General features: G+C 37.6%; 2 protein-coding genes and 1 long non-coding RNA gene across 16 annotated transcripts in view; 2 read left to right on the forward strand and 1 right to left on the reverse strand.

The window, feature by feature from the left end:
* LOC132142738 (nuclear factor 1 X-type-like) overlaps positions 1 to 15,933 on the forward strand; it is a 112,157-nt gene extending 96,224 nt beyond the window's left edge. For 5 of the 14 annotated variants that reach the window (XM_059552834.1, XM_059552838.1, XM_059552846.1 and 2 more), the window contains 9 exons: positions 529 to 649; positions 785 to 820; positions 941 to 1,065; positions 1,323 to 1,403; positions 3,815 to 3,946; positions 8,710 to 8,879; positions 9,651 to 9,804; positions 12,005 to 12,096; positions 14,764 to 15,933. In XM_059552834.1, the coding sequence (XP_059408817.1) occupies positions 529 to 649; positions 785 to 820; positions 941 to 1,065; positions 1,323 to 1,403; positions 3,815 to 3,946; positions 8,710 to 8,879; positions 9,651 to 9,804; positions 12,005 to 12,096; positions 14,764 to 14,778 (926 nt within the window). In that variant the 3' untranslated portion in view covers positions 14,779 to 15,933. Of the gene's footprint in view, positions 1 to 528; positions 650 to 784; positions 821 to 940; positions 1,066 to 1,322; positions 1,404 to 3,814; positions 3,947 to 8,709; positions 8,880 to 9,044; positions 9,275 to 9,650; positions 9,805 to 12,004; positions 12,097 to 14,763 lie in introns of those variants that run through there. The other 9 variants (XM_059552835.1, XM_059552836.1, XM_059552837.1 and 6 more) reach the window with 9 other exon arrangements.
* Positions 15,934 to 17,197: 1,264 nt separating this feature from the next.
* LOC132142741 (uncharacterized) lies at positions 17,198 to 20,232 on the forward strand. The gene is made up of 2 exons (XR_009434104.1): positions 17,198 to 19,474; positions 19,931 to 20,232. It is a non-coding gene; the product is annotated as an uncharacterized LOC132142741 (long non-coding RNA).
* A 625-nt stretch (positions 20,233 to 20,857) lies between these two features.
* Positions 20,858 to 26,109, reverse strand: LOC132142740 (UV excision repair protein RAD23 homolog A-like). The gene is made up of 9 exons (XM_059552849.1): positions 25,834 to 26,109; positions 24,884 to 25,045; positions 24,617 to 24,789; positions 24,401 to 24,447; positions 24,199 to 24,326; positions 23,991 to 24,066; positions 22,967 to 23,097; positions 22,710 to 22,874; positions 20,858 to 21,932 (listed from the first exon to the last, which is right to left on the reverse strand). Exons 1-9 carry the CDS (start codon positions 25,897 to 25,899, stop codon positions 21,819 to 21,821), a joined length of 1,062 nt encoding a protein of 353 aa, XP_059408832.1. The 5' UTR covers positions 25,900 to 26,109; the 3' UTR covers positions 20,858 to 21,818.
* Between the last annotated feature and the right edge of the window lie 727 nt (positions 26,110 to 26,836).

The raw sequence follows: 26,836 nt of genomic DNA on the forward strand, positions 1-26,836 counted from the left end.
TATTAAAAAGACAAGAAAACACCACTAATCCTGAGAAAAAAAGTGTAGTTTTAGTGTCATTATTATACTATTATTATTAAAAATGTTATATATATATATATATTATGTTTTCATTTTAAGATTTTTTTGTGTGCGTTTGTCATTTTTATTATTATTTTTGTATTAAATGTGCAGGTTTCATAAATTTTTATTTCAGTTTTAATTGACATTATTTTAGTTTTATAAAAGAAAATGAGGAATGCTGAAACTAAATAGTTTTTTATGTATTTTATTTTAACGTTTTTTCAAGTAACAAAGATGTTTTTAATGGTTTTAGTTTTAGTTAATGATAATAACCCTGAAAAAAATGATGCCGTCCTTAAACAAGTTGTAATACCCAGATTTGGAATTGATGGGAAGTAGTAAATTACATCTAACATTCATTTAGCATAGATTCATTAGTAACTTCACCCGCTCTATTTGATATTTAAGTTTTTAGATTTTACATTTGGAAAGTTCAAACTCCCAACACGTTCCTCTCTTCTGCAGCCCCTGTTGCAACAGCATCAGGTCCTAATTTCTCTCTTGCGGATCTGGAAAGTCCCGGTTACTACAATATCAACCAAGTAGCAATTGGCCGACGTTCACTTGCCTCTCCTCCATCCACAAGGTTACACACATAAAGGCATATTCCTCCTTTTTGTGTCTATTTCAGTCTCTCTTCAGTAGAAATGTGATCAGTTTTGCTCTCCTTTTTGTCCTTTCTTCTGTTTCTCCTTTGCCTGTGGTTCTTCTTGCTCTGTAGGTCTGAGGTGGAGCTGTACGCCAGTCTTCCTCGGAGGTACTAAGTCTGACACAGTCCTCTGTATCTGCACTTTTTCTGTGTTACTCACTGTCTACAGGAATCAGTCACAGGGATATTGATTAACCTCTCTCATGGTCTCTCTCTCTCTCTCTGTAGCTCTAATAAGCGTAAGTCTATAGATGACAGTGAGATGGAGAGTCCTGTCGATGATGTCTTCTACAGTCGTTCTCCGGCTGGCACCAGCTCCCAGTCCAGCGGCTGGCCGAATGATGTCGATGCAGGTGAGCATCACGTGTACATATGAATATGCCTTTTACACTGAAATGGTGCTGATACCAGAGTCTGGACTCGGCAGTAGCAGAGAACCTTTGAGAACCGACCTATATTTCCACTGACCCGATATAGGCTATATGGGGAAAGATCGGGTATTGGTACCATATCGGTGAAAAAGGGATCAATTGCATTATGTTCATGATCTCAACACAATGTTTTCCCCCTTCTTCCTCTCTCCTCTCGTGTTAATAATTCCCTTCTCCAGTTGCAGTGCAGCACCATTTGACGAGTATTCAAGAGAGGAAGATAAAACATGAGAATGATGGTGTGCAGTTTCCTTACCATGGTTAGAATACATACTACACACCCTTACACATGTACACAAGGTTAAACGAAATGATCACTGTGGTCACAATCAGCTAGTAGTGTTGGAAGAACCCAGATGGGACAGTCAAAGTCGGAGCAACATACACAAAAACAATCACTGAGAATTTGCACAACACAGGTGCACCTTCTGTCCACGCATTAGCCAAACACACACACACACACACACACACACACACACACACACACACACACGTACACACACACGTACACACACACGTACACACACACTTACACGTACACACACTCTCAGTCTGTGTTCTGGTCCCAGATGGCGCTTCAGTGTATCCACAGTATAGTGGGAGACATCTGCTCCGCGTTTGTGTGTGAATGTCATAATCAGAAAGCAATGCTTTTCATTTCAAACCTTTTAAAGAAAAGAAAAATGCTTTTTAAGCAGTTTAGTTTTTCCCATTATGTCCAATTAGCAAAGGTTTCCAGCAGCAGAAATATTATTTAGTTTCACACAATCATTTTTCGGCCTCTCTGACCCTTACACCATGTTTTTTTTTTTTTACAGATAGTAATACTTTTATTTAGCAAGGATGCATTAAATTGACACCGAAGACTGGAGTAATGATGCTGGAAATTCAGCTTTGCATCAAAGAAATAAATGACATTTTACAATTTATTAAAATAGAAAACTAATTCTGTTAAATTGTAATATTATTTCACAATATTACTGTTTTTACTGTATTTTTGAGGGAAAAGAATCAGCCGTGGTAAGCATAAAATACTTCTTTCATAAATCTTACTGACCATAAAACAACTTTTGAATGGGAGTCTCAGTGAACTTTTAATTTCAAACATGCGGGATGTTGTCAGAGGGTCCCAGATGTCTGTGCAAATTAAGCTTAAAACTGAAAATTGGTCGTACAAATAAACTAGCTGGCATTCATAAAAGTTTTCGTAAATGTTTTGTTCTGAGAATCTTTGAATGTATTATTTTTATAGTACATCAAAGTACATTTCAAAAGAACCAGGAGGCGAGATGTGTTGAGTGCACGTGTACACGTTTTGTGATAAATATACATATATAGACTTAACAGTTTCACATGCATTTGCACACTCCCACACAAACGGGTGTTCTCTCTGGCACACACACGCATACACACATGCGAGAAGAAAAGGGACTCGAAAGTGAACTGAGAAAGGGGAATTAAGCTGAAATGGGATTTAATGCCTTGTAATGCAGAGTGTAAAAAATAGCATCAAACTGAAATGAAGTTTAAGTGTGTGTGTGTGTGTGTGTATGAGTAATACTGAGCAATGGGTGCCAGGAGGACTGTGTGTGTGTGTGTTTTGGTTATCTTCCCATTACGAGCCATCCATGCTCTGTTATCACTTTCTCCTGCAATTTCTCACCTTTTCATTTTATTTTCATCTCTCTTTCATCTTTCTGGTGATGGATTGAACTAGTTGAGGTGTTGCTAATTTAATAGTTAAAGACTACGGCTGGGTGGTATGATGCTATACACATTATTTGATGGTAGAAATGTGTCAATGTTTACACAGCTACAGGCTATATTTGCATGGCTATTTGTGGACACTGCTTTGTTATTTACACATTAAGGACGGCAAAGAATACAAAGTAGAATGTGACCTAAACAAGTCAAGACGAGGAATAACTTGTTTATTTAAGAAGTTGTGAAACTGAGTTTAGTTGCTTATGCTTGGCAAGCAATGTCGCAACTTGTTCACAGGTGTGTGAATATCGGATATTTCGCAGTGTGGCTCATCCAATCAGATTTTAGAGTCAGAACTATCAGTTTTACAATATTAATTACACCGTTTTCTGTCTTTTAATTGAAGAGTTTTGTAATGTGAATCTGTTTTTGCTTAAACATTTTTTTTATGAGAAAAATATTAATTATATTAATATGTATCCCTTTCAGAATTGTAAATATTAGAACCTGTCAATCAAGTTCCAAATAAATAGGTAAAATAATCTAATATGATGAAGTATTTTTTGTTTTATTGTTGAGATTGTTCAAAAGTAGACATTACCAAAGTTATTAAAATAACAAAGTTACAATTATAGCGATTATATTTATTAAAATGTTTTATATTAATATGTTTATCTAAAAAATATTAGAACTTGTTGATCATGTTCCATAGAAATAGAGCTCATAATCAAATATGAAGTATCTATTAATTCACTAGATTATCCAAATAATACCAAATATAAAAATATAAACTTTATAAAAATATATACATTTTCTGTTGTTAAAATACTAGCAAAAATGACCAGTGTATATATGGTATCCCTTCAAAAAACCAACAGTGATCATTTGAGGAGTAGTTGAGTCAGTTGAGCTAGCGAGTGTTTGATTGGTGTAGCTGTTGTTGTTGTTGACGTGTGGTTTCTGGCAGGGCTGTCCTCTCCTGGGTCTCTAAAGAAGCCAGCGGGGAAATTCGATTTCAGCGCCCTGTCAGCACAGACGAGGTCCCCCCGAATGGCCTTCACACACCACCCACTGCCCATGCTGGCAGGCGTGAGACCAGGTGAGACAGACACACTCCAGCAGGGAGAGAGAGAGAGACAGAATGGAGGTGGAAAGGAGGGATTTAAAGTATTAGATTGCAGGCTTCTGATTGGTCCAAAAGTCCCATTATGGCACACTAGTCCAAAATTGCCCTCAGTGGCATTTGATTGGCTCTAAACAGTGGTGAGTTATTAATGGAGGCCTCTGATTGGCTGGGCAGAGAGACAGAGAAAGTAAGGAGCTGCCATAGTTCATGAACGGCACCATCCATCCACGTTCCCTCTTGCTCTCCATCTTTTCCTCTCTTCTCTCATCATCATCTCATCCACAGCTTTTACCTTCATTTCTCAAGTGTGTTTTTCTGGATGTTTTCTTCAAATGTGTGACCTACATTTTTTTTTTTTTTTTTCATTTGAATCAACTTATGCGTCATTGCTTGTAGATGTCATAGTAAAGATGTTCTGTGAAATCCTGTGCACATACAGTGGAGTTTAAAATTCTTGCTTGGTTTATAGGATCGATTTTGGTTCTCTTTATAACAGTTGTTGAATGTGCGGTGTGGATGATAACCATACTAAAATACTCTAACAGTGTTTCTCGCACCACTGTTTAGCTGAATTTGCTGTGGAAATCTGTGTAGCCAGTATAGTCCAGTTCCCAAACAAATAAATTTTTTGAGTCGGTTCTTTTTAGTCAATCTTAATCATTAAAAAAATCTATTAATCCACAAAAATGTACTGTATAGAATTCTTAAAAAGAATAAATGATAAATCAAAGTTCTCAAATTTCAACAAGATCCCTACTAAAAATATTTTCCTCCATTCTCAGGACACTTATTCTACTCTTTGTGATGAACCGTACTCATTATCAATTAAACAACAGTGTGCAGAGCTCTCAATCTGAATCTCAGAGAGTGGATTTGCTCATTTTGTTCTCATTTCAAACATTCTCATTTTAACATCCTTGTGAATAAGCCTATATTTGGTTGAAGAAAAGAGAAGGAGAGGGACGGAGACACAAACGGGGGAAGCCATGAGGGAATGTTTAGAAAGCTTCCTAATGTGTAACAGATGCGTGACCAAGAAGAGAATCATATAAAAACTGTACGTTTTGCTCTCTCCTTTTTCAAAATTAGCCAGCGAGCATGTTGCTTGTTATACAGACATGTTGTCAGTCATATTGGCACAGGACAAAATGTGAAGGAGAGCATGTGTATGTGGGGGATGATGATTGGGGGTGTTCTTATCGGGCTCTTCTTGGCAGGCACACTCAAAGCGCCATGGAAATCCAGTCAGTAAAACGATGATATTCAGAGGCATTAAGACCGCAGTCTCAGGCCGCTCCAAACGTCTCCATTCCCACCCAAAGGAGAGCGATTCAGAGCTCCCTCCCGTATTCTCCCTGACGTCCCAGATGTTTAATCCCATCCGATGGCCCTGGGAAAAGCACAGAATTGCTATCCGTTCGGGTCCGGCTGTAGCTGGCGAGCCCTAATCAAGTAAAGGTCAGCGGGACAGAGAGCAGCGGCTTTAAATGGATTATACGTGCGTGTGACTATGGAGGTTTTTCTTCGGCAGACGCTTCTGGTTAGATTATTTATGTAGAGTCGAGACAGTGGTAAAAGCAAGGTTTGTGTTAAGCCGGGAGATGAGGGCAGACTGCATGCACATGAGAAAGACAGTCTCGCTGCCGTTTCTAATACGTTTGTGTGAGTTATGGATGGATGTTGGCTGCTGTTGTGAGAGTGATACTGTGGTTTGCTTTCTTGAGTGATGAATAACTCTTGTGGAGATTGAGAAGATACCATTTTTGTTTGTGTGTTAAGGGTGTTTATGAGTGCGTTTGTTTCTGTGTGTGTGTGTGTGTGTGTGTGTGTGTGTTGGCACCCCATAGTGCCTGGCTCCTGACCAGTACCTAATGAGATTAAGAAGACTGAAGAAAAAGAGGGAGTTGGATATAGACAAAAAAGAGGGACAGGATGAGATAGATAAGAGGAAAAAGAGGATGATGGAAATGGCATTAAAAGAAACAGTTCAGCTAAAAATGAAAATTGTGTCCTCATATATCCTCACGTCGTTCCAAGTCTGACTTATGTGGCTTAAAAAAAGAGATGTTACGCAGAATGTCCAAGCTGCTTTTTCCCATACAGTAGAGGTGAATAATACTATAAATAAATCTCATTTTAGAATATATTCAAATAGAATACAGTTATTTTAAATTGGAATAATACTTCAAAATATAACTGTTTTTACTGTATTTTTGAATAAATGAATGAAGCATTGGTGAGCATAAGAGACTTCTTTCAAAAACATTAAAAAAAATCCTACTTACCCTAGACTTTTTGACTTTATAGTGGTTTTCTTTAAAAAGTTCCTCACACAAAGCTATTTTGTAAATTCAGAAGACTTAACATGAAGCACATGAGTTGTATGGATTTCTTCTCTGGCATTTTTTTGTCCTTTTTGGAGCCCCCATTTATATTCATTATATGGTAAATGAGGATGAATAAATGTAAAATAAATAAATAATGTCAAAATGTTATGCTATTCCATTAAGGTTATGACATTATTAAAATGTGACCCTGGAACCTAAAACCTTAAAAACATAAGTTTATTAGGATCGGACAATATTTGTCCGAGATACAACTAGTTGAAATTCTGGAATCTGAAAGTGCAAAAAAATTGTAATACTGAGAAAATCGCCATTAAAGTTGTCCAAAAGAATTTTTAGCAATGCATATTACTAAACAAAAATTACGTTTTGATATATTTACGGTAGGAAATTTACAAAATATCTTCATGGAGCATTATCTTTACTTAATATACTAGTGATTTTTGGCGTAAAAGAAAAATCGATAATTTTGACCCATACAGGGCCCTATTTTAATGATCTAAACGCAAAGTGTAAAGTGCACAGCACAGGTGCACTCAGGGTGTTTCCAAATCCACTTTTGCTATTTTCACGACGGAAAAACAGTTGCCGTGCCCTGGTGCATGGTCTAAATGGGTTGTCCCTATTCTCTTAATGAGTAATGGGTGTTTTTTGGGCGTAACGTGCAATAAACCAATCAGAGTCTCATCTTCCATTCCCTTTAAGAGCCAGTTGTGCTTTTGCCATGACGGATTTGCTATTTACACGGCTGAATTTGGCAAGCGCAAAGACAGAACGCGTCTCCGAGATGAAACAGAGCTGCTCGTGTGGGAGCAAATAGATAGCTTAATTCTGATACATGCAATGACTATCCATTATGACATTTAGGCATATATATATATATATATATATATATATATATGCCTTCAGAACTGCCTTAATTCTACGTGGCATTGATTCAACAATGTGCTGAAAGCATTCTTTAGAAATATTGGCCCATATTGATAGGATAGCATCTTGCAGTTGATGGAGATTTGTGGGATGCACATCCAGGACACGAAGCTCCCGTTCCACCACATCCCAAAGATGCTCTATTGGGTAAAGATCTGGTGACTGTGGGGGCACTTTTAGTACAGTGAACTGATTGTCATGTTCAAGAAACCAGTTTGAAATGATTCGAGCTTTGTGACATGGTGCATTATCCTGCTGGAAGTAGCCATCAGAGGATGGGTACATGGTGGTCATAAAGGGATGGACATGGTCAGAAACAATGCTCAGGCTGGCCGTGGCATTTAAATGATGCCCAATTGGCACTAAGGGGCCTAAAGTGTGCCAAGAAAACATCCCCCACACCATTACACCAGCACCACCAGCCTGCACAGTGGTAACAAGGCATGATGGATCCATGTTCTCATTCTGTTTATGCCAAATTCTGACTCTACCATCTGAATGTCTCAACAGAAATCCAGACTCATCAGACCAGGCAACATTTTTCCAGTCTTCAACTGTCCAATTTTGGTGAGCTCGTGCAAATTGTAGCCTCTTTTTCTTATTTGTAGTGGAGATGAGTGGTACCCGGTGGGGTCTTCTGCCCATCCTCCTCAAGGTTGTGCGTGTTGTGGCTCCACAAATGCTTTGCTGCATACCTCGGTTGTAACGAGTGGTTATTTCAGTCAAAGTTGCTCTTCTATCAGCTTGAATTAGTCGGCCCATTCTCCTCTGACCTCTAGCATCAACAAGGCATTTTCGTCCACAGGACTGCCACATACTGGATGTTTTTCCCTTTTCACACCATTCTTTGTAAACCCTAGTAAATGGTTGTGCGTGAAAATCCCAGTAACTGAGCATATTGTGAAATACCCCTAAATGCATTGAAGCAACTGTCATGTGATTGGTTGATTAGATAATTGCATTAATGAAAAATTGAACAGGTGCTCCTAATAATCCTTTAGGTGAGTGTATATATATAGTCTACAAAAAAATCTTATGCATTGCAATCCTTTGTAACGCAGCGTGTACGTAAATAGCAATGCGCTTGAACACACCTCTTTTTTAGACCGGAACGCCCATGGGCGCAAAAATGAGCTCGAATGCATTTGCTAATTAAATGATGTGGTGCTGGACGGGAAAATGCGAACGGCGCTGGACTGAAACTAGCAATCACACTTGCGCTGCGCCTTGCATCGTATTGCGGCGGGTGTATGATAGGGCCCACAATGTTTTTTTGGCTATTGCTACTAATATACCCCAGTGACTTAAGACTGGTTTTGTGCTCCAGGGTCACACTCACAAATGGGAGAAATTGAAGAATTTAGGTTTATATGAGCACACACACGAATGCTAATATCCAGTACAATAGTACAATACAGTGTCTCTTACACACTTTGCTCACTTTCTTTCTGTCTTTCTCAGGGAGTCCGCGTGCCTCAGCCTCTGCCCTTCATTTCCCTGCTCCTTCCATCATCCAGCAGTCCAGTCCATACTTCACCCACCCCACCATCCGCTATCACCACCATCAGGACCCGCTCAAAGAGTTCGTCCAGTTCGTCTGTGCTGACGGCTCCGGGCAGCCAGGGGCACAGGTAACACACACACAATATCATGATTAACACAGCACCAGTGTGGACACACACACACACACACACACACACACACACACACACACTCACTGACACACATCTCTGCTAAAGTCCCTCTCTTTCTCCTCTCTTCCTTTCTCTTTCTCTTCATTATCTAACACTTGACAGTCTCCATTTATCTTGTTTTGATTTCAGTTTCACCACCTCATTTGTTATACAAAGTGTCATGAAACACTGAAGCACTTATTTTAAACAGATGTGGTAGTGTCTACAATGATTTCTTGTTATATTTTTCTTCATCTGGGTTTAAAATCAAGGATTCATCATATGGTTGTGATGAAAATGATCTGAAAAGTTAAATTATAAAAAAAAGATAAAAATATTACACATAAAAAAAAAGATGTAATATTAACCTCATGTATGTTGGAGAGAATTGCAATGTCTGCCTTGTTTCAAGAAAATGCAGTAACACGATTAACTGTGGAGACTGAAATCAGAAATTTTATAGCGAGTTTAGCAAAATGTCTGGTTTGCTTTTCCCATTGTTTTTGCGTTTTTCAAAACTGATCTGAACTAAAAGGGCATGTTTCATGACACTTTACTAACTGTGTATGTGTTTATTAATTTTTGAATGTGTCTGTGCATTTGTAACATTCCAATCTCACCCTTTGTGATTGCACTCCTCCACATTTCTGTATCTGTGTGAGTGTGTGTGTGTGTGTGCGTGTGCCTCTTTCACCCCCTCACCATCTGTATGTGTGTGTGTATCTGCAGCCTAACGGGAGCGGTCAGAACAAATTGCCCAGCTCCTTCTTACTGCCTCCTCCTCCTCCGGTAGCGCGGCCGGTGCCGATGCCCCTCCCCCTGCCCGAGCACAAACCCAGCCACACACACCCCGAGAGCGGAGGCTGCTCTCCGGCCTCACCCTGTAAGTGTCCGCTCAAGCACCAGACCCACCAGAGCCCTTGAAAACGTCCCATTACCGCTGCGCTGAAAATAACTCATCAATTTTTTAATATAAACCCACGATTTTTGACCATTAGGCCTGAAACATACCCTACGCAAGTACGCAGATATTTCTAGCTGCGTTTCAAAATGTTTCAGAGCACATTGGGGCCATTTGCAAAAAAATATGTTCTACAGTCAGTTTTCTCAGTTATTTTAGGTTAGTTAAAGGATTGACAAGTTCATTATAAGCTATCTGAATAATAGGCTCAGCTATTTTATGGATTCCTGTTTGCATACTTGCGTAAAGTATATTTCTGGCTTTAGATGCCCTGCTCTTCTCCATCTGACTTTTTTCTTTGTTCATTTCTTCTCATTCTATTCCCTTTTCATCCTGTTTTTTCATTTATTTATCCAATTGCAATCAGTCACTGACATTTGCAATTGAATGGGAATGGAGACACTTCGCTGCCTCTCATTGGCTGAATAAAGCAAGAACACCAACCAATCACTCCCATTGATCAGCCTCCCTCCACATCACTCTCACTTTTCATTTTGCTTTCTTTCTTTTCTTCCTTCAAGAGATCAAATTCAGGGCAGCAGGCATGGACTCCAAACAAACAAACAAACAAACAAAAAATTGACGCCCCGCATTCAGCAAGTGTGCCTTTCCATTGACACATCAAGCTAAATACAAAAAGGAAATCTTTGAAGACGTGCAGGTGAAGGGATTTTGTGTCTGGCAGTGTGTGAGAAAAGGCGGCACTGGGTTGTGGGTCTTTGCTTGGGATGTGTGTGTGTCGGGTGCTGTCAGCAGGGCGGCTGGGCAAAAAGAGGAGCCTGGTTGAGCAAATCTATGAGAAGAACATCCCGTCCTGTTTTCCTTCTCACTTGTGAATGTTCTTTTTCTTTCTGTGTTTTTCCTCATTCGTTCATTTCATATCTATGGAGTGGTGTATCGGTCTCAACCTGTTTCATCCCTCCATTTTTTATCTTTCATCTTTCAGTGTTTTTACACACAGCAGCAGCCTTTTTCAGTCATATTAAGAAAATCACACACACACACACACACACACACAGACATATTTTCGAACACTTCTGCAAACATATAAATTTTACTCGTATCCCATGGAGTCCACTTCGCAAAACTGCCCTGAATTTGAATTTTGAATTTTAAAGTGAATTTTGTAGTTTTCAAAGAAAGCTTTTTTTTCAGTTCAAACAACTGCCTTAAATGTAGAAAATTTGAAAGGATAAATTAAATGTCAATTTTGGCATTTTTGACCTGAACATTTTTTTCATTCAAATCCTTGATCCCAAACTGTAGTTTAATCTTCATCAGCCATTTATCGAAACCCAAAAAGTGTTAGCACATACTGAGCACGCAAATATGGTTATCATAGGAACTCCAAGGAAAGTAATCAATTTTCTATAAATCAGTTGATGCTGGTGTAACACTTATTACTGATAAAGATTTCTGTGCAACCAGCAGCACAGAACTGAATTTTAAAAATGATTTCAGACATATTTCAAGCATTAATCCTGTCTGCCGTTGGTCCAAGAAGGACTATAATACCTAGAGAAATCTATCCTTTAGCATTCCCATTTATCTCTTGCTTGCTTATGTTAGATTATGGGTTCTTAATGCCAAGACTTTCAGTAGTAAATATCATAAGATGTGTCATTAATAAAGGCAGCAGAAGACATAAAGTCCATTAGATGTTTCAAAAAGAAAAAAGGTCAACAACAAAACATATCCTAAAATTAAATGTTTAATATTTAAGAATATTTTTAATAAATAAAAAATATATATATTTAATATAATTAATATTAAATAATAATTCCAATCTGTATGTTCCATCCCTGCTGGTTGTTTTTTAACTTACTGACTGGTAAACTGGAACTTTAAATGTAAAAAGAGTTTGCTCTCATAATTGTGTAGTTTCAAAATCAACCAGCAGGTGCTTATTGGCCAATTCAAACCAGCCAAACCTTAACTTCTTAATTTACTCAAACAGATCACAATCCCATTTAATGCCGCAAATGCGCACTTCACATTTAAGTCACTTGTTTATTTTACATTTTAATGCCAGTGATTCAAATATGAGCTTCTTATTAGAATCTTTACAATACAAACACAAACATCACAGCTGTGAATGCTGACAGACGTGTGTGTGTCCCAGCAGCATACCCAGCGCCAGGCTCCACAGCTTCCAACAGGTTTGTCAGCATCGGATCACGGGACAACTTTCTGAACATCCCACAGCAGACTCAGGTACCTACATACATGCAGATTTACTCTAAGGACATGTGTGGCATGCTGTTGATTAGCTTTCCATATAGATAATGTGTGTATACAAATGGGAAGCATGTTTACAGTAAACAAAGTTTCAATTGAAGCTTAGCAAGCAAGATGAGGAGCATTTGGTCCATTTTGATTTCACTCAAATAAGGCACGTTTTTGCATTTAGACCCTCAGGCCTGCTTGTCTGGTAGGCTTCCATTGAAAGTGTATTTACTGTAAACACATGTCCTGTTTGTTTGTTCAAGCTGAGAGTTGAGTCTTTTCTAATCATCATCATGCTAAAGATGTGGTGTGCAGACATTAAAATACCCAAGAATATTCCTTTAAATTGAAAATAGGCTCTTCAGTCCATCCATCAATCCTGTGTTTTTGATCAGCGAGTATCGTGGGTCTGAGCGTTGTTAAGTGCATGTGGTTGGTAGCAGTCAGTGGCTCTCTGGGGGTTTGCTGAGGGACACGCTGCTCATTTCAAATGGATTTTGTGGCCGTGTTCCCACTCTCACCAGCTACAAAACCCACAAGCACTAACAATAAGACCATACACATGAAAACAATAATTTCCTCCTCCTCCTCCTTACTGATTCCAAAACCAAATGTCTTATGATTCATCAGATTTATTATGTAAGCAAGTAAGTATGACTTTACAGTGTCCTCTTTTGTTCCTGCATTCACATTTACACACTTGCAAGGTCCAAAATATACTTTTTGCCTCATCTGTTAAGTTATTTTGAATGACTTTTAGTACGATTGAATACAGTAAATTTCTAACTGTAAGTTTCAAACGTAAAAAAAAAAAATAGTTTGGGGTGGGTAAGATTTTCAATGTTTTTGAAAGAAGTTTCTCAGGCTCAAAATACTGTAAAGAAAAAAAAAATATATATATATATCTAACTAACTTTTCCTATAGCTTTGAAATGATTGAATGACAGCACTGATTAATGTGCAGCTCTCTTGTACTGTACATGAGATTAGCCAGTCTTCGTCTCTTGGCTAAACAACACCTTACACAAAAATGTAAAGACCATTCGTGATTTTGTTCATGTTCTTGTCTTGGTGAATATTCCACATATGTGCCACCACATCGAGATCTAGAGGGGAAAAATCTCTTAGACACATCCTAGTAAACTTCTGGTAACAACATTTCCACTGAGGGAAAAGTTGTAAGCAGAGAAAAGTCCGGTTCATTTTTAACGTACGGACTGAGCATTGGCCTAGTTCACATGTGTTAAATGTAGTTTTAACACGCAGATCTATGCAAGAGAGAAAGTCTGACATACTGAGGAGAGAGAGAGAGCGAGACAGACAGAGAAGAGGGTGTCACATGCTGACTGTTTGGTTGCCCTCAGCAACCAGACATGATGTCATAGGTAGTTGAACATGAACTCAAACTGGAGAGAACATAAGAAAAAGTATGGACCTCACTACTGAGGACTACAGTGAGAGAGACAGAAGTATAATATGGGTCCCACAGGGATCCACAGATTCTAGAACTTCCAGTGAGTCAAAAAATCAGCAACCTTCTTAAGTCACATATTTCTGTTTAGATAACATCTAAACACTATATTTATTCAAGCTAAAAACAGCAGGGGCTTAGTTTAGCCATTTATTTCGCCGATGGAAGCGGAGACATACACAGCGATGCTGAGCTCTCTGAGCTGGTCTGTAGAAGTAGTGTGTGTGTTTATATTGTGACCACTGTCCTCTAGTGGTTATTCTGAGAACTGCCACAGCATTTCTGTTGAATCATGTGAGATGTCAAACTGTCAGGAAATGTCAGAAATAGTTCACTCAAAAGTAAAAATAATTTTCAAGTGTTTGGATATACTGTCCCTGCCTTCATGTCATTCCAAATCCACGTTTCAAACAAATATTACAATGGTGAATTTCAAGACTAGTTGTTTTACTTGTTTTACTATTGACATTTTGCAGTCTCTAATGCTCGCCTAGGCTGCATTTATTTGATCAAAACAACAGTAAAAATGTTTAAATATTATTACAATTTCAAATAACTGTTTTCTATTTGAATATAATTTAAAATGTAATTTATTCCCGTGATTCAAAGCTGAGTTTTCAGCATCATGACTCCGGTCTTCAGTGTCACATGATCCTTCAGAAATCATTCTAATATGATGATTTGCTGCTCAAGAAACATTTCTTATCAATGTTGAAAACAGTTGTGCTGCTTGATATTTTTGTGGAAACCTTGCTTACCGACATACAATTATTAATATATACAAATAAATAAATAAACATATTAATCCCAAACACAGTCATTATTTGCTGAAAACTCTTCCTTCAAAACTGTCCACTGTATATTTCAAAGGTCATGCAAGTCTGTGTATATACACATATTGCACATTTTTAAGAGCAAATAAATTCTGCTAAATTTTTTTCCATGGAAGAGAGAAGTTCTGGGACATGAGTATGAGTAAATTAACATAATAAAAAAAATTTAAGCAAAAACAAAAAAACTATTTTCTTTTTTTTTTTACTTTTTTTTTTTTTAGATGAATTCAATAGAAAACTCATTTACTCAGACATTTAAACAGGAATGTGGTTATGAAACATTAACGAAGGTTATTTTTATGAATTAAAGTAATTTTTAGGGTGACTCACATTAATTTCCTTTTCTTACAGTCATGGTTCCTTTGACGAGAATTTTCATGAACGACACAGACACAAATCCACAATGAAAACTGGAAATGGAGTCACAAAGCTAAGTATGGAACTTTCCCACAGCCCCCCTTGAAGTCTCACTCACACACACAAAACACACGCACAAATACACACTCGATTGCCCAAACTGCTGACACCCTCTTTGGATCGAGGGATCTGGAAGACTTCATCATTACCCTGCCAGTCTGGATAGCTCGGAGAACAAAACAAATGACACACTGACGCCGTCGTCATCTTCCTGAGACATCCAGCACATCAACCAATCCCATTTACCTTTCTTCCATTTGTTCATCCACCAGTCATATGCCATGTTGAGGAAAACCCATCTCTTCCCAGTCAGAACTCTATTTAGAAAATTAAATCATTAAAAATGGACCTTCGATGTCGGACACGTGTGATTGGATGGAGAGACTTGGCTGAAGCCTTCTGATTGGCTCAGGCTTAGACTTCCTTATTTGGATTTGATGATTTTGGTGATGCCCTCTGTTCCGCAGTGTGAACTCGGCATCCTCTCACTGTTTACCAGTTGACAAGCAATAGACTGTGAGCAAAACAACAGATAACACTAACCCAGTGCATTTCACCTAAACATATGCACATATGGCCTTAGATTTGCGATGTGAAGTCAGGCTACATGTTTGTAAGGTAAAGCACACACAGATGAGTTCCAATACAGAGCAATACACACATCAATGACAGCGCTACACTGAGACAATAGACTGAGACACGCATCACAGCATCATATAGACAGCTGATGACAGGAATGGGAAGGGTCAAGCACGAGTGACCTTAATGTCAAGCTTGTGACTCATCACTTTTCATTTTGTAGTGTTTTAAATGATTAAAAGGCCAGTGATTTGAGTCATAAAACTGGTTTGCATGAACTAATGAGGGTGCATTTGGTGCATCCATCTCTGACCTCTTCGCTACCATCTATCAATCAATGCTTGTGCATCAATATCCTACAGTCGGCCCTGCAAACAAGGGCTTCTTCTGCTTTACTTTGCATTTGGATTGATTTTGCAGTATTTTTTTTTTAGGTGAATGTCAAAACTTTCCAGGTCATATTTCAACCTAAAACCAAAATTCTAAAATTATATTTTGAAAGTTATAAAGAAATATGATTACAAAAAAAAAAGCTTAATAAATACCATTTAATTCATAATTCATAAATAACATTTAACGGTGAAATTATTTTCCTAATAATCAAGCCAATTTTCTCTAAATGTTCTCATGCAAAATTATTAATCTCATTACTGTGCTGTAATGCAAAGCATTTTATTTGATTATTATTTTGTTTTATTAAATAATGACTACTGATTGTTTACTAGTTAGAATTATGGATGAAAATGTGCTCAATTGTGATAGAAATATTGTCACAATGCAGTCAATCTCAATGACCCAAAAATGGGTTTTGATTCTGGGATGTGACCTGGATATGTTTTTGTGACATGCCCATTCACTGGTGTTTTTTAAATCTGGTTTTGTGCGATTTTAGTCTGTATATAACGTCAGATTGGACTGCATGTGGAATTGTGCTATTTTGTTTTTAGAATAACAGGTTAAGATCAACTCTCCTTCAACTAGAATGTGACTAACAAACAAACAGACAATCTCATGTTTTCCTCCTAGAGCTTAATTAATCAGACGTTTTGGATCGTTATTATGTCAGCAGTGCTCTGCCCTTCCTGTCAATCATGTTTTCCATCACTTTACAGTTAGTTTGTATATTTACCATCAGTTTTTTTCCTCCACTCCTCGGTTTTTTGTTTCAGTTCACAGGTACAGCCTGACTCGCACAACAATCTACTCACGGCCGGCTGCCACTATATTTAGCCTGTCAGCACAGTGGTCAACTAAATTAGATACATGCACACATGCACAAACATTGCACAATGACACACACCCACTTCCTTAAAGGACAAAGGGAAACCTTTAAACTCAAACCCCTATATCAAACATGATTTTACAATATGCACCCCATTTAAAGTACAGTGTATTTAACTTTTAGGTGAACTCAAAGAAAGTCATGTTTTCAGTACAAACACTCTAAACCACTGACCTCACTAAATAACTGGACTGCCTGGCTGTCAATCACATTGTCAGGGACTCTGATTGGCTGAGAGCTGAAAATTTCATCATTCACTTGAAATGCATCAAAGTGCCTCAGTGTCCCCTTTACATGCAATTCAGGGTCTTCACTTCATGTATAAGCTACAGAAAATATGTACAAAATGTATCATGGACTTGTCAAACATCAAATGAGCAACTGCAAACATATTTATAGCTAGATCTTATCCAGAACATATCGTACTTTTACTGTGTGTGTGTGTGTGTGTGTGTATATATATATATATATATATATATATATATATATATATATATATATATTAGTTCTTCCGCTGTGAAATTAGCTCTATGGCAGTCTAGTTATTTTTTGACCTTTGACCTGAGTCAGTGATGTCATCAGAAAATGTCCAAACATGTTAAACCCACAAACATCATATCATCTTGTCAGAACCACCAGGACTGTTGTATCAGGTCAGTGCAGATCAAAAACAGGACACAAGTACACCTTCAGAGCAGAAACTAATTTTTCAGAGAAATCAAACATTTTCTTTGTTGAAAAGTGTTATTATTGAGAGGAAAAAGAAGTTCTTTGTGGACTGAGCCGTGTGCAATGTGTTGGGTAGATATCTGTGTTTGTCTTCAGATTTTTAAGAAAGCGAAGCAAGTGAAAAAAAAAAAGACAAAAAAATAAAAAATAAAGTCTTCAAGCTCCTGGACTCTAAACACAAGGGCCACAAAAAGAATCCCAGTCTTTCAAAGTGTTAAAGAGGGAAAGTTAATTTTTACTTTTCATTTATCTTTTTTTAATGTTTTATTTGTAGGCTTTTGTTTTTTAACTATTCTAGGGAGCCGAAGGAACGATTTTACAAAAGCAAATGTATTATGACAAAAATGAAAGAAAAGAAAATACTGGTGCTTCTGATACTCATATGCGAATAATACCACACCAGAACAACTGTTTCTGACGAGACTGACTGAAGTTTAACGAGCCTCTGTTTCTCTCCTCTTCTCTTTTGTATTTACTAAGGGGGGTTCATATTTTTATATATATATATTTTGGTTCTGCATTTTACTACAACCTTTAAGAAAGCAGTGCCCATTCTTTCTTCTTCAAATGTCTTGTCAAATGGTGCATTCAAGTCATGTCAGAAAGATCGTATTTATGAGTTGAAAACACAGGAATGTCACCACAATGTCATAGCAATGAATTCAGCATCTAAATTTGTTAAAATGTATGAAATTATATATTACATTTGCAATAAAGTTGCATAATAAATTATGATAGTACTCCACAATTGCAATATAATACATAACGATTCTGAACCTTCATGAATTGAATAAAAATCAAAATGCACACCTGATACGCATTATTTATTTGTCATTTTTCAGAAGTAGAGTAGAAGGGGATTTAAACACACTTGAGGACTTCACAACTCGTAAATACGAACGTCTCAGGAGGACTTGAATGTACCGTAATACCAGATGAATATACAGAAAAGCATGTGTTTGTTTGGAGTAACGGCTATAATGAAGTGTCACGATTGAGAATAGAGTAGAGGGTTCGTCACAAGCAATCAGATCCCATTCACTCTGGGCTTCATTTAGATAAGATAGTATCGATGTTAATGTGAGTAGGGGTTTGTTCGTTGTAGTTTAGAGCACATGTGGTTCAAGATGAGAGGCAAAAAACGCATCTGAAAAAACATTCAGTGCCCCACGGCCACCCCGTTATCATCCTGGAAACACTTCCTTTATGTAAATGAGCTCCCATAGTGTTCGTGCTGTAGTGTATAGGTGAGCATTTAAAGGTTGAGCCATTTAAAGTGCCTTTTGTTCACAGACACCATCTTGTAAACGATGAACACCCATCTTTCCTCCTTCTGAGCTTTCCCAAGCTGTAAACACAGTGTATAGTATTACAAGAAAATAGATGTGATTTCATTCTTTTATTGTACGATGATGGAAAAAGTAAAAAAAAAAAGGTCCCTTTTTCTCTGTATCAGTCTCTCGCTCTTGGCACCGTAGATGTCTATCCTTATCTGTCCTCCCTCTCCCTACTTTTGATGAAAAAATGTTGAACCTTTTTCTCTTGAGCAAGATGTTGTAAACTCTGTTATATCCCTGTCTGTATGCTTCACATGTTTATATCATACACATCTCTTGCTCTTTGGTCAAACGCAGTGAGCTCTGAGTTGAAGTCAACCCAGGACCAGCTCCGCTCACCTTTCCTAAATCTGAGACCAGCAGTACCGGTGTGTCTTGGGAAGCGGTGCGGTCCTGGTACCAAATCATTTTGGGCTGTTGGTGGAGAGCGCTGAACCAGAAGATGCACAATAGCTATGTCATGTTTGTTTGTGTGTATTTATTTCCGTTTTAGTCATAATTCAAAAGTCTCACTGTTGACTCTGACTATAAAGCACCTTTTAGTGGTTGAGACCAGCTGTTTAAAGACCTTGCCTGAGGATTTGCTAATTGCACCTTATGCACCGATTAAATCTGAAGACACAGTGCACTTAGAATAATATATGACATGCATTTACAAGTACTGATCCAGATGTGGTGGCAGCTTTGTTATCAATGGTTGACTAGTAATAGGTTAATAGTAATAGTATATGTTCAATCCCAGCTGCTCCACTTAAAATACTTCAAGCCATGCATGGTTTGTAAGCACCATATGAATCATTATAGTAAATGTTTCAACAGTGAACAGTTTTTAGTGGAAATAGATAAGCATAAAAGTTGTATAAAGGATAGGATAACTATAAAGTTTTAATAATCATTCTAATTCTATAAGAATAGAGAAGTTTACACCACAACTATAACATTAATGCAATGGGAAAAAATTGTTGGAATCTTTTTCAGAACAATATCATTCAGTTGCATGTGCCAGTCAAACAACTGTGATTAAGATGCTTTGCATGCATAGTATAACACTTTGGTCACCTAAATTAAAAGAATCTGATTATATTTTAATTGATGTACATCATTTTTGACATGCACACCATGCTGAAGTGATTAAGGTTAGGGTTCAGTACTTAATTGCCTCTTTAAGAGTCAGTAGCAGTAAAATCTTCCCTACATCCACACTGGATTGTGTCAGAATTATTAAACTTTAGTTGCGAACATTTATTCACAGTCTGCCCCGATTTACCCATGCATATCTACCCAGATTGTGTTTCCGATTTGCTTGTTTTGATACAGAAGCATCTCTGTTCCAGCGCTCTCCGTCCCCGCGCGCCTCCACAGAGCCTTTAGCAATCTGCATGTGTTATTTACAGATTCTTTTCCATTATAAAAAACAACAATGTTTGTAAAGAGCAGCACCTGATTGAATAAATGATGTTCTTGACTGTACAAAAATCCTGATATCTGCTTGTTTTATGGTGAGAAATCAATGCCACACTATTACGGTAGACTTTTCTTGGCAACAAGATTTTATTGTTCCCAGGGGAGTTCAAGCTATAATAAATCAACTGATTAATTACTATAAAAAAAAATTTAATAAAAAAAAAAACAGCCTACATGAAATCTACATCCACAAAGCTCTGCTGATTTCACCTCGTTAATACATCAAAGAATTGACTAATACATTATTCGGCCACCAATAAAAACAATGCATTGACCAAAAAATTCTTTATAATTCCAAAAATCCGCTAGGTCAGACTTCATGTAGGCTTGATGGTAACTGTCTGGCAGTTTGGCCACTACGTTATTAAGGAGCTATGAGCGAAAACAATGTTAAGGTGAGCTGCTGCCATCTGCTGAACCTGCTGTAAAAGGTGAATGTTACAAGACTTTACTCTCAATACATGAACCCATTGTCAGCTTTACACCAACATGATTCAAGAAAACCTCTCTTTGACAGGACTGAAGAATTTGGCGGCACAGAGTATCATCATGCTGTAACAGGTCTCTGCTTTTGGCTTCCGAAGTACAGTGAGCTCTAGTGTGCCAAAAACCTTTGTTGCTTTGTTTTACATACAGGTTTGTCCTCTCGTATTAATATAAGCAGAGCTAATGTCTAAGAAAAACTATCCTCGTGTATATTTGAGAGATTTGTTTTGCTCCAACAGTTAACGGAAATCAGTTTAAATAAGATGCTTTTAAGGTCAACATGAAATCGACTTTATTTACGTTTAGTGCAATCTTTCATCAAAATAACTTAAAACGTTGGGCAATAAGGAACAAATCCCTCATTTTTGTGAATTGGATTTCCTCTTAAACTTTCAAATACATCAGATTACATGAGTTAAATATCTTACGATTGCCTTTTCATGTTGACTTTAAATAGGACACATGACCTATTGTGTTTCTTCATTCAAGTACATTCAATCCTGTTTTGATCATCACTCTGATTATGATTATGATATTCCACACAATATGGATTCATTTACAAAACAGCATCAATTTAGGTCATTTGTTTTGCTGAGAATATTATAAAATGCTATAGTTTGCACAAACGGTTTCATATTTCAATGCTGTTATCACATTCATCAGAGGTCTGTGCTGGGAAAATTACAGAAATATCTCAGATTTTAGAGAAATATATAAAACCTCCATTAAACAATTTTTTTAATCCTTTGCCCAACTAAAAAAAAAAAAATATACAAGCAAAGGTGTGTGCCCACATCTAACCTCCTCAGAACCCATAATACTACTATAAGAGCGTTTGCTTTCAATTGACGCTGATTAAGTTGAATATTCTCTAAGGGAACGCGTATTCACGCGTGCAAGCAAACTTCTTTAACATGCTAGAGTGCCCCAAATGCGGTCAATTCCACTGGAATTTGTTCCCCGAGTGATTGCATCCACCCCGTCCCCAACCAGTCTGCGAGTTTCCCTTTGACTTGTAAACTCAAAGAAATAATGGGGGGAAACCAGTGCTCCGAGTAGATGCAGCGCTTGTGTGGTGGAGGGGGAAGGGGAACGTGGGCGCTCTGCGGCTCTCATTCGTCCTCGAAATTCTGATTGAGAAGGAAGTTTGCGGCCAGATTCTCATTCTTCTCACAGGCGAAGTACGCCTGGACCACCAGTGGTTCAGAAAATCCCAGAGCTTTTAACTGAGAGAAAGACAAACGGGCTCAATTATTTGCTTTCCATTTGTGTGACTTAAGTTTATTAGTTAACTAAAACCATTAAAAATAAGTTTTTTTGTTACTTGAAATAAAACAAACATCTACTGAAAAAAAACTAAAAATAATATATATATATTATATATATATATATATATATATATATATATATATATATATATATATATATATATATATATATATATATAGCAAACTTTAATTCCAGCTGGATGGTAATGAAACAAAAATATACCTGGAATAAAAAAAAAAAAAAATACCACTACCAGACAGTCAAAAGCAATAATTAATTAATTTTAGAAAGAATTCTCACCAAGGCTACACTTATTCGAACAAAAACACAGTAAAATTCTAAAAAATGTAAATAAATTTAAATGAAGTTTTCTATTATAATCAAGTATAAAATGTAATTTATTCCTGCGATCAAAGCTGAATTTTCAGAATCATTACTCCAGTCATCAGTGTCTATTAGAGTTTCCGCTAAAATATTAAGCAGCAAAACCTGTTTTCAACATTTTTAAACAGAAAATAGACAGATACAAGCTAATTCAAACTAACATGGGTACCCTAACAATCTCAAAATAACACTGGTGTGCTGTATCACAAACTAAGCTGGAAAAATGGGTGGAAGTTAATATTGAAGCTCTTAAGGTTATTTGGGGAACTTCATTAAACTCACCAAAAAGTAAACAAAACACTTTCAATATTGTACAAGGAAACCTGTCTGGTCAGATGGCATTCACTCACCCGATCGATGGCTTCTTTCTCTTGTTGCGTCACTGGGATGTAACTCTCAGATGCCGCTTCATCACGTATCGCACCCAGATCTGCAAACTCTCCGCCCTCACCTTCACCCTCACCCACTGGTGCATTCACCATCTGCATGAAGAGCTCCTGATGCTGGCTGATTTGCTGCGGTCAGCGTGTCAATGAAACAGGAGCACACTGTGAGTAAAAGTACAAACGGACTGTTGTGAGGCTTAGAGCTGGAGATGTTTGCTCACCTGCAGTAGTTCGGGGTTGTCCTGTCCCAGCTGCTGCAGGAAAGCCTGCAGTAAGGACGGGTTCTGCTGGATCACCTGCCTCATGCTCTGGAACTGCGGCTGAGAGCGCAGGAACTCCAGCGGATTCTCACCTAACACAACATCAAGCGCTCGGTCATCTCACCAGTCTGTCTTTATGCTAGGTATGGCAGTATACTGAATACAGTCAATATATTTCCTAATGACAGTAATATTCCAATGATTTGAATGGGTTTTTTAATTGACTAAAATGATTAAATGCCTATTAAAAGTAGATTAAATTACAACAGTAAAAAATGACATTCAATTTTGTCAGTTTGATTCCTTTCCATCAATTTATCATCTTTCAGCTCTCTAAATTGTTTCAAAAAGTTTCAGTGTAGAGTTTTTTCCTATCTTTCATGAAAGAAAAAAAAAACCATGCATACAAATTATTAAATATTATCTTTGGGCTAATATGTGTGAATGACTTTTCATTGTTTTTGATTGAAAATATACATCACCATTCAAAAGTATGGGGTTAGTAAGATTTTTTTTTTTTTTTTATTCAGTAAGGATGTACTAAATTGATGAAAAGTGACAGTACTGATGACATCTATAAATGATAGAAAAAAACATATCTTAAATGAATGTGCTTCTTTTTAACTTGAGATTGCATTAAATAATCCTAAAAAAAATAAACATTAAGCAGCAGAAATGTTTTCAACATTGGAATGATTTCTGAAGAATCATGTGAAATTGAAAACTGGAGTAATGTGCTGAAAATTCAGCTTTGATCACAGAAATAAATAAATCACTTTAAAATATATTCAGAAAACAGTTATTTTAAACTGTAATATAATTTTTCAATATTACCGTTTATTGTATTTCTAATCAAATAAATTCAACAGAAGAGACTTCTTTCCAACTCCAAACTTTTGAATGGTAGTGTAGATTGTTTAAAATCATTGTTCTGCTCATTTGAATAAACACCTTTGAAGCACATTTATCTCAAGCCCCATCTCACCTTCTGTGGGCTGTGTGTCTGTGGGGAGCTGAGCTGGAGCAGGTCTGGTTTCCTGCACTGGGACAGTAGGGATCCCCTAAGACAGGACGCAACAGTACATCAGACTCACAACCATGCATGGAGTGCTCTTAAAAAATGACTGGCATAATAAATGCATTTGGAAAGAAAGAGCATGAGAAGCATGTGTTTGTATGACAAGCACACTCACATTGAGCAGATACTCCACAGCGCGGTGAGGGTTGTTATAACTGGCCCTGAGTGCAGCCACCACTTTCTCTCTCTCATAGCCCATAGACATGATATTTGAGAGCATGGCGTCATACTCCTGACCTGTGACTGCAAAACACATGTGCATGAACGTCTGAGAGACAAAAAAACAACTGTTTCTTAATGCATGATTTTTGCATTACCTAGTGTTGAAGATGCAGCTTCCCCATCAGCCCTGAGACCTGTGTCACTGCAAATCAAACATTATGATTAATGATGTATTTATTGGAGCAGTCGGCACTGCTTTTACAGTACAAAAGCTCTGTGGCATACTTTTGGTATTGAGGGTCATTTTAAATCATATTAAGCAATGTATAATTTATTTATTTATTTTCAGATTGCCTCTGCTTGAGTCTCACCCGTCCGGGCTCTGTGCAGGCGAGATGGTTGCAGGAGGGTCATCTAAACACTCCTCCCTAGGGATGGGGATGGCTGCAGGGGCTGGAACAGGAGGAGGAGGAGAGGAAGAGGAAGGTGCAGGGACAGATTTGGGTGGTTCTGAGGGAGGAGCGGTCGGTCCTGGTGCTTTTGTCTGGACAGAAAAAATAAATATATAAAAATTTGGTCTAATCTTGTCAAATTCATTTTATTTCACATGACCAGTGGTTAAATCTCCCAATTCTGACCTTTGACACCATAACCACCACGAAGTTCTTCTCGTCGATGTTGTACTCTTTGATGGGCGTATCATCCTGCAGGATTTTCCCAGCGTAGATCAGCTTCTGTCCCGCAACAGGAAAACTTTCTTGGCCCTTCTCAGCCTCAATTTTCTCTTTTAATGCCTTCACCTGAGTCAAAACCATCATTACTATTATTAAAACTCAGTGGCGAGTGTTGACTTCTTATTAACCGGGTGTGCTGAGTGATAAGATTCCTTTAAAACTCCTACCCAGGGGACACTCCTCCAATAATAGACCATGCAAAATACAAAATAAATAAATATAATAATATCTTTAAAATACTTCCACGTAACGTTGCAAACAACAAACAAATCAGAAAAGGACTTTTTTAGCGACACAAGAATGCGGAAAATATACAGTTGCAGTGTTTACTGTCACATGTGTATTCCCAACACTTCATTAAGCTTTAAATCACATCCGAAAATGACAAGGCATCAACTCATAATCATGTTTATATTAATTAACCCATGAACTCTGGGCCTGGTTATGTTAAAGCTTATGTTAAAACCATACATTACATCATCAAAGGAAAAAACACATGGATTTTAAGCAACAAGACATGCTCTGCTAGCTTTTAAGCCTGTCTTTTTATAATACTGTTATAACTGATGTTACAATCTTTAAATATAATCTGAATCTACAAAATGTTCCTATAGTACACAAACCTGACGAACTAACTTTAAATTGCATTTATCTCTCCATCTATCCATCTATCTATCTATCTATCTATCTATCTATCTATCTATCTATCTATCGCCTGACACGCCCAGTGACTCATAAACGCCACTTAAATCGCTCGAAATATGCTGCTTTCGTGACTAGTTGTTCGCTCAGATTAAGGTTACTTCTACTTGTAGTTAACTTGTTTAATTGAGCGTGAGAAAGCGCGTGAATACCGTCTGCTCATCGTCGATGTTTATTTGAATGGTCTGCTGCTGCAGAGTCTTTAGTGTGATCTGCATTGCTGCTTTCCCCGCCTTTGTCTTCTCCTTTCTTCTCGATTCGGGCCCTTTCAGAACTTTTATATCCGAAGGAAATATTTTGACTTTGAAAGCGAGGGACCGGTTTACGCGTTTGCCGATGTAGTTCTCTAGCTAGCAGGCTAAACACGCGTCTGTCAGGTGCGCTGCGTCCGTTTCTTCGGTGGTGGGCGGCGGAGGAAGTAGTTCTCTGACACACCGCCATCACTCGGAAAGGAGGAGAACGACAGTTTGAATTCGTTTTTACCTTAGAGCAGTGGTTCCCAACCTTTTTCAACTCGCGGCCCACACAACCAACCAAACACATATGTTTGCACAGCCCACTGCAAAAAAATTAACTGACCCCGCTATTGTTGGGTTAATAACTTAGTACTCAGAAACTAGATTGTTAACTGTATTTACTGAATGAACTGGCAATGAACAGAAAATAACTCGGGCTGGCAACGGAAAAAGCAGATGCAGGCAGAGCTCGGCAGCGGGTAGACAGCGGAGCAAGCAGTCAGGAGGAAACATGTTGAAAGCCATTTATGCATGTTTGAATTTGTTGTTCTGTAGCATATGCAGCAAAAATATCTAAGATAAATTGGTGGTTTATTCTTAAACCAATCAGCGAGCTCGAATAGTGGAAGCATAGTTACAGTTTAATATTTATTTTTTGTTATTTTATTATATGAAATGATGTTATCATGTTATGACTTAGATATATATTAACAATATTATTATTTCTTTTAATAGTAATTGGCGGCCCACCTGCAATACCATTGCAGCCCACAGGTTGCACACCACTGCCTTGGAGAAAACATGGACATGGATAAAAAGACTAACCCAGCTGCAGTGATGTCTGTTAATCAGGAACAAAAGAAAAAAGAGGAAATCAATAGCCTTTGTAGATTCATTTGTAAGGATTCATATTTAATTT

This window comes from Carassius carassius, chromosome 6, assembly GCF_963082965.1.
Source record: "Carassius carassius chromosome 6, fCarCar2.1, whole genome shotgun sequence".
Classification (NCBI taxonomy): domain Eukaryota; kingdom Metazoa; phylum Chordata; class Actinopteri; order Cypriniformes; family Cyprinidae; genus Carassius; species Carassius carassius.

What these genes read in the sequence shown, in the direction of transcription:
- LOC132142740 (XM_059552849.1), bottom strand. Translation starts at nt 25,899, where the DNA reads ATGCAGATCACACTAAAGACTCTGCAGCAGCAGACCATTCAAATAAAC. An exon ending in ACATCGACGATGAGCAGACG is followed by an intron (nt 25,046 to 25,833) that starts GTATTCACGCGC and finishes GTTTTGACTCAG; the next exon opens with GTGAAGGCATTAAAAGAGAA. An exon ending in CCTGCACAGAGCCCGGACGG is followed by an intron (nt 24,448 to 24,616) that starts GTGAGACTCAAG and finishes TTTGATTTGCAG; the next exon opens with TGACACAGGTCTCAGGGCTG.